The sequence below is a fragment of the Sinohyriopsis cumingii genome, chromosome 12 (genome assembly GCF_028554795.1).
Source record: "Sinohyriopsis cumingii isolate HCF-2022 chromosome 12, ASM2855479v2, whole genome shotgun sequence".
In the NCBI taxonomy this organism is placed as follows: Eukaryota; Metazoa; Mollusca; class Bivalvia; order Unionida; family Unionidae; genus Sinohyriopsis; species Sinohyriopsis cumingii.
In genome coordinates, this window is record NC_142972.1 from 66,498,946 (window position 1) to 66,507,586 (window position 8,641).

General features: G+C 33.8%; 1 protein-coding gene across 1 annotated transcript in view; it reads right to left on the reverse strand.

Annotated features, from left to right (window-relative positions):
* LOC149786620 (protein O-mannosyl-transferase TMTC3-like) overlaps positions 1-7,718 on the reverse strand; it is an 81,198-nt gene extending 73,480 nt beyond the window's left edge. The window contains exons 1-3 of the mRNA XM_089977133.1: positions 7,603-7,718; positions 4,134-4,353; positions 1,934-2,070 (exon numbers count right to left, since the gene is read on the reverse strand). Of these exons, the coding sequence (XP_089833259.1) occupies positions 1,934-2,070; positions 4,134-4,337 (341 nt within the window). The 5' untranslated portion in view covers positions 4,338-4,353; positions 7,603-7,718. The remainder of the gene's footprint in view (positions 1-1,933; positions 2,071-4,133; positions 4,354-7,602) is intronic.
* Positions 7,719-8,641: the final 923 nt, after the last annotated feature.

Sequence of the window (8,641 nt, forward strand, 5' to 3'; positions counted from 1 at the left end):
TTTTATAATTTTGTAATTATCAGTATACAGTTTCAAGATGCCATAAAAAAGCAAAAGTTTAAATAAATACAATGTGATTTCCTTAAAATATCACATATTTTTATTTTATCTTAGTTTTTATACTCACACTGGGCTATTATCTTTGGGGCAAGCTTATATTTCCCCAAGGGCAAGTTCAATTTTCAAGTAATCTTGCCCTGGGCAAGCTCTCTTTTATAAAATTTATTATTAATCCCTATAATATGCAGACATACATGAACACCAAAGTAGCCATGATGCCAAACTTCAACCAAACCAGGGTCAACAAAAAAATCCCAAACATAGCAACTAGGATGGAAACAGAGCTATATGTATTTAGTCTACAGATTTTGAAGTAATTCAAAACATTTTTCATTAGCATTTTCTTCTGATATGAAAACATTGTTACACAATGAATGTTGTTGTTGTGGGGTTTAACGCCATTTTTCAGCACACGATAGGCTATGCATGGTGGCCAGTATTAATGGTGGAGGAAGAACCTGGAAAAAACCCAGAAAGAACCACCGACCCACGAGAAGCCACTGGTAAGCTTTCTCACATACCCACATTGGCCAAATCCTAGACTCGAACCCACGCAGACAGAGGTGAAATGACAGTGATCCGTAATGGAGAATGCTTTAGACCACTCGGGCACTCTGGGCTCCGTTACACAATGAGATAAGCAGCCAACTCTCAATACAATGGCCAAATCTTTTTCCACCTATTGTCTAAATAAACAAATATGTGACTGTAAAGTTCATGCCTCCATTTAAAAAAAAAGTCTTCCTTCTCTTATCACTGTCTTCTTATTTATACATGCAGATTTGACAAAGTCAGAAATCTTCATGTCATTTAATAATATATTTCAAATCTCAAGCCAAGGATTCTACTGGTAAAACTAATTTTTTGAGGAATAAAAAATTTACATACCATCCACTATCATATTTTTATTAAAATTAAAATTCCACAATAAGCCAGTGTTGTTGAAAGAACGATATGTAAAGAAAATATGCACGTCTATCACTGGGAAAATGCTGCAAATCAGAATGAAAATATTTGTTCTCATTCATTTTCTGTGAGAACCTGAATATTTGGTTGTAATGAATGTCACTGTGATGATTCAAATGTAGTTATGCTTACAATTTACATGTTAGTTGCGAGTGCTGCAAACATTTTTTTAAAGGCATTTTTTTCATGGGACATATTTTAGGGATGTTTCATTTAAACATATATGTTACCCATGGAAGGTAGTTTTAAAAAAATATATGCCAGGGTCCTTGTCCAGGGATAGAAAATTCTAAACAGCATCTATGGGTGACTACTCTGAGATGAAAGACCCTTCCCTGGGTCCCAAGTATGTTTTACTGGAATAGCACTCACTGTATGACCACAGTGGGATTTCATATCTTTTTATTTTACATCTCTACTTGTGATGAACAACACATAAAGTGGCATTTCTGACACAATTTACAATCTGATTATTTTAAAGTGTATGCTGAACTGGTTGTCATGCCGAGGAACTCCAATGCAATATTAATATATCAAACGTACAGATACGAGTTGTAACTCATTGTAAACTAGGTGACACTCCATTGGCTTAAGAAGCTAGAGCATCCACCTCATATGTCAGAGATCACAGGTTTTAAACCAGGCTGAGTCATTCCATGGACTTAAACTACATGTCTGTAACATCATGCCCCACTGCTATAAATCGCTATTAACTGCCACACTGCAGACGTCGTAGTGATATGACTGAAACATTTTTAAAGCTGTATTAAAAATCCAAAATCACATACTTTTAACTAGGTTTACATATTTTAAGTACAGCTAATTTAGACTTTTAGTATAGCCCTTGTGAAATGTAAATTATTTTCCTTTTTACAGAGCTATCATATTAATAGTTTTCTACAGGTACCTCATGAAGAGCACACACACAACAGCATGAAGAATGATATTCACAAGGTGGTATGACATGGGCTCCAGTTCAGAAAACAGGTAGTTCATACGGAATGTCAGAACACACAGGGGCCGATAAGACTTGTGACTCTTTTCCTGCAAAGTAATAGAGAATATAACAGTATTGGAATATCATCATACCATAGCATTTTAGATTAGAAAAATAAACACGATATTTAGCATAAACTGCACACATACACAAATGTATGTACATATATATATATATATATATATATATATATATTGCTCTTCTTGTTAGAGATAAGCAAAACATTAGAATTACCTACAATGGACATCCTGTGAAATTTACATCAAAACAAGATGGTCTCTCCAGCTATCTCTTGTAATTATAACACATAATAAATTCATTTTGCATTTTTGTTGCCCTTACATTCATCATTATTCTTCTTTGAAAAGTGTAAATCACAAATATAAGTAAGGCCTCCTTGCAAATACCAGAGCACTGTTTCTGGTGCACTGACATATCATCTGGTTTCCTTAATGAACAAAGTAAACAAAAAGTTGATTGATTTCTTTTTTCTGCACTTTGAAGACATCATCGAATTTCTCAGCCAGTAATGTAATCAAAATTGACCAAATTTATATTTTACAAATATGTTAATCCATAAACAAAGAAAATGGAAATAAAAAGTCAACTGTGTGATTTCACACTCATAAAACTGAACTATATTTTATGCCCTATTAATCAAACTGAGTACAAAATTTTATTCAATATTTTCAGAAAATAATGTGAAAGATAGATGACAAACCTCACAAGGTTCTGATTATAGAACAAAAGCAAATTTGTACTTTTTATTTATACAGTACTACACATTTATCTCAACATCCTTGGGTCTGGGTTATAACTGTCGACATAGGCGGTTGTCATAAGTGCTATGGGGTTGGGGAACGAAAAAGAATAAATTTAGCCTATGTAGATACATGAAATTAGTTGGTAAGGGAAAACTTTTCATCAGTGTTTAAGATCTACACTTTGTGAAAATAAACAATTGAAAATTTAATTAAATAAAGTCAAAAGACAAAACCAGTGAAAGACATTTGTATATTGACAACTTACATTTGTGTTACCTTTGTGCTATACTGCACTATCCACTGTCAACCAACATGCCAGCAGCATGTGGCTGCATGTACATAATTGGCCCAGATTTTGGACTGCCAGAGACAACAAAGGTAAACTTAATGAGGCTGCCAAGAGAAGAGGTTACTCAAAGGGAAATGGAGAAAAAAATGTCACTAAGTTTTGAATTAATTAAGCATAAAACTTGTACTTTTGTAAAACACTCAACAGTTCTGGAATAGAGTAATGCATGCAATTAAGATTACCTACAGCATATTCAGTAGATTAAATTAAAATGGAATTTAATTAAATATTAAGGTAATTAAAATTAGATCCTTTTAACATAACAGGCAAAGATGGGGGATAATGATAGTTCTGAATTTATGCAAGCTTCTTCTGTTTTAGCCTTGGAAGTTGTTTTCTCTGTGTGAGATGGTATAACTTTTCCAAATGTCCATGTGTTTCTTCCTATATTGCAAATGAGCATGATCTTGAAAAAAAATCTGATAAAACCATTGCACGTTGAAAATGCCTCTCTGCATGAAACACATTGGTTCAGACTCATCAACAGCATTGCTCTCCAGTATGTTGTCTTCCTTGCCTTCTGTTGAAATGAATTTCATTTTGACAAAGCAATAATCTTGTCATCTGCTAGAGCTGCTCAGTACTGTTCCATGACATCTGTTGCAACAGCCATCTGAATCAACTTACCGTTATGAATTTCAATAGCTACCATCTTAATCAAGATTACACAGGACATCCATGAAATTCCTCGCTTTCAGGAAAGAAGGCATGCATAAAGCAGTTTTGTATGCTTACTCTTTTTCAGCAGTTTAGGCACCTACTTCACTTAGTAATGTGATCCCTTATATATCTGGATAATTTTCATGCACAGGTAATTCATGGAGTGATTCATTAAATAAGAAGTCATTTGAATTCTGCAACCTGTGCCCGAGTCTGCAGGACAGGTGAAACTTTCCAGGTTACTTTTCCTGGATACATTAGTGAAATACAAAAATTCCTCAATCATTATTTCATTTTTGTTGAATAAAGCAATCATGTAAGATCTTCTACTATTTACCATATGCATTGGGGTTCCCCAGAAATCATCCCAGAAGAGGTTCTTAAGGGGTACATGCGGTCTGAGGTCATTATTCGCCACTACTGCTGACATGTCATCAAACACAAATCCACATTCCAAGGAATTGAGGTAGCAGAGAGCAACAGTAACACACAGTATAATGGAATACAGTGTAAATCTACCATCATTTGTTTCTCCAGACATTCTGATGAGAATCTGTCTGCAAAAGAAAAGAAATTGTCAGCATAAAGTTATGCATGCAGCAAACTGTTAACTTATAAATGGTTAGGATACAGGGGAAATTAAAGAAGGATAAACATTTCTGATACTAAGAGTTAAGTTCTTCAATCCCAAAAAGATCAAAGAATATAAATCAAAAAGGTAAGATAAAAGAAGATAACACTTATTGTGCAATGTTAACTACTCTGTAAGACTTTTACATTCCTAGGTGTTCTGGTCAGCTCAGTTCACTCCTTACTGATAAGGTATCCTATAGCATGGTGTCCAACCCTTTAGAGGCTGGGAGGTGGTGAGTAACCACCCACTATTTTTGGCACTTGTGCTTTCCTGCCACCAACCTGTTTTAACAGGCAATACTATATGACAGGCATTCTGTCTGACTGAATGTTCATAACAAGACAATAATGTTCCTCTGGATACCTCAATACCTAAGAAATTATATGTACACAAAAAGTATCCAGATAAGGCATTTATTTGCCAAAGTATATTTATACAATATTCAAGATTTAAAGTATCAAAAACTAAACAGCAAATCCCCTGATTCGTGTGGCAGTTATTATAAAGAGTTTATAACCTTTTCTTACCACTAGTTCACTGAAAAAGAAAACTCAGACAAATCAAAGTATTTCAAAGAAATTAATGACATAACCAGAAGTCTGTCATTTCAATTTGTGTTCCAAGGATAGAAATGTCGGGACATAAAGACTTTTTCATACAACTATGACACCAATACATGTTATCATATAAAACACATTTTCTTTACTTCAGTAACAGTTATAACTGTTTTATTCCTCCATCTGAGGCTTTTATACCCTCAAAAATGTGGCCAGAATATAACTGTTTAAAAACGTAACCATCAATTTTGACAGAATCATTACATATCTGGCTCAAATAACTGACAGAATTTGTATAATTACTGGGGTCAACAATGAAACTGGTAATGTACTCCTTGAAGAAAAGGTCTTTCATTCAAACAATACAAAGCTGGAGCTATCATAAAACAGGACTTAAACTTCACAGGATTCATGAGGATGATCATCTCTACATACATATTAGTAATATCAATCAATAAGTAGAAAATATTAATCATTTGCAATCTAGGTACACCTGTCCAGTAACTATATCTAGCATGATAATAATTTTGGTTAAGAAAATTCATTTGAGTCAGGCAACAATATTGCCAGGGGCAGGATAATAATTTTGTACATGAAAAGTCATTTGAGTCGGGCAATATTATTGCCAGGGGCAGGATATGACAGCCGGTCTCTGTGCAGGACACATATACACAGGCAAAGCTATCCAAATGGAATACTTTGATGCACAAGAATCCTTTGTTTTCAATGGGACTTGATGAGGCAAAGTCTCCAAATGGTCTTGAGTGTTCAACAAAATTTTCAAATAAAAGGAGCAAATCATTGAATTTCACAAATCCAGATATGGCTTATTTAAATTCTGCAATACAGGTAGAACAGTTTTAGAGCATTATCTAAATATATTATGCTGTACAGCAATGTTGCCACTAAATTATTGTCTTCATGATGTGTACAAACCATAACTCTGTGTTGTGGAAAACATACAGAAAGTTACAGGACAAAAAGTCACAAATACACATTAGACAAAAAGTCACTTTTGATAAAGTCACATTCTGCAACTATTATTTTGTACTGATTACAATATATTTATGACTTCAGAGGAAAGAGGAAAATGTGTTGCAACTGAAGTCTTGAGGATAAATTGTAAACCAAACATCTAACACAGAGATCACTTAAGTTTATTTAACCCTTTACCTCATGCAAATGTCTTTGCATGCAGCTAAACCATTCGCATGGAAGCGCCTTTTGACGCCTCTACTCAAGTCGCATGGAAACACCTTTTGACGTCGGCTGTAAACATCAGCCATTTTAAGCCAGTTTTCATAGCGCCACCTTCAGGGAAAAACCCCTATTAGATACTACATTCATTTCTGTGAATGACAATTACGTCAGATCATGTGGTCACTGTTTATGTACTGGTCGATATCTGCTATTTAAAGTAACTGGGTCGTAAACTCCACTCTCCAAAATGGCGGTCGCCGATTTCAGTCAGTACTTACAAAATTTTAACGATTAGAATCACAACTATGAAAGATTCAATAACCTAGGTAAAGGCTCTGATATTGATGTAGGCAGCAATTAGTTTTTATAAATTATCAAGTTCAGATGACTTAGTGTTGTAGACGCTGATGAAAAACTTGTAAATTTCGAGTATGCGAAATGGCAGCTACGGCTGGTCATGCGGCCTGGCCTCACTGACATGACGGTGAATGAGATCTCTCAAGATTTTAAAGCATATAAAAAAATTCTTCCATGATAAATAATTACAAAGCTATAACAATCGGACTTTACTCTTAAATTTGTCCACATATAATAGATGTGTACCAAAAATATAAAATGGTTAAAATTGCTGTTAAACGTAACATACACTACATTGCTTAACAGTTCACTGGCAACCGTATGTGTATGGAGTCGACTAGGTAACAGGTGTTCTATTTATAGCGTGCTGCACTTTGTAACTATGCTCTATGAGGTAAAGGGTTAAGGCTTTTCTTTTCTACAGGAAAATTCTAAAACAAACATAAAATCATTAATGAACTTTTGCAATAATAGTGACATTCATAACAATGTGATTATTTGGTTTGTTACTATGTACATACTTTTATTTGGGTTTATTTTTGTGAATCTGTTATAAAATATCTTGAAAATATTATAACAGCTTAGTTATCATTCCATTAACTGTTGATACATTAAAGTTTTTTTTTTCTTTCAATGCATTCAAGTATTTTGTATAAAGAACGATGAATCAGTCTTATATGCTGATTTTCTTTAATATACTTATAAACATTAAGCTCAACAACAACGACATGTCTGTATTTCTCAGTAAAGCTTTTATAAAATGTTAAAAAAAACAAAACATGGAGAAAACGCACCAGTATTCATACTTTGTACAGATTAAATTTACTACTGACTACCACTAAGGCTCGTATCGTTGCTTACAAATTACCTATAAATAATACATTACTATGTATGATTTACAATTAAACTAAGCAACGATACAAGCCACCGTGAACACTCCTTTCAAGACTGGTTTTGGCATGACCTATTCACGCCATAACAGTAAGTATAATTGTCATATGGCTATTTCAACAATGTGCTCATGAAATTAATTCGTTACTTTGTTTCGGATGACTTACAAAGGATAAGTCTGTTTCAAAGACCACGAAAAACCGATTGATCGAAAACAGAATGCAATGAAATGTGTTGGACGCTAAAGGCAGGACGTCGCCATATTTGCTAGGTGTCATCAAACGGCTTGATCTGAGTTATAAAAACACATGACCAGGTGTAAAACGTTATAGACAGAATGTCGAATGACTTGTTAAGAAAGTATGTTTTGGAATATTTATTGTTTTGTATCAATTATGAACGAGTTTGACGTTTGTCCATAACAAACGACAACAAATTAATACAAACCGATGTATAAGTTTCTTTACAATAAATATACATATAGCCTATGTTATGTGTTAAGATATCCGACTTATAAATCTGCAGGACTTGCATCGCGTTGATAACAGTGACACAAGGGCATTAACTTGAGATTCCGTTGCCCCCTCCCAAAAATATATAAATAAATAAATAAATATTTATTTGAGCAAGTATAATCATCATCATCAATAACAACAACAACAATACAGTGCATACACACACACACACACACATATATATATATATATATATATATATATATATATATATATATATATATATATATATATATATATACAAGTGATAAAGTAATACATGCGTTGCTCCGTTGATTACAAAAGATAACAAAAAGTAGGCCTGCTTTATTACAATACATAAAAATACTGATTTTGCCTCATCTGTATTTTGAAGAAGAAAAAAAATCTGTCCAAAAGTACCACATTTATTCAACATGCTTCCACATGATTTTTACGATTTTTCTACAAATTTGGCAAAGCAGTTTTCAAAATAACGAAAGAAAAAAGCAAAAAAGCTACAACAAGGAAATACCATTAACTTTATTATAAATATAGCTATTAATATTAGTACAAGATTTTGGTACCGATACAGAATATTAACGTTAACGCGTATCACAGGGGTGGGGTTTAGGGTGGGGGGTGAATGACCTCGTAAAAAGCCAATCCAAGCCTTGTATCCACCGCAGGGGGTGGGAGGGGAGTGAACCGACCTTTTTGCGTTTTTAAGGGT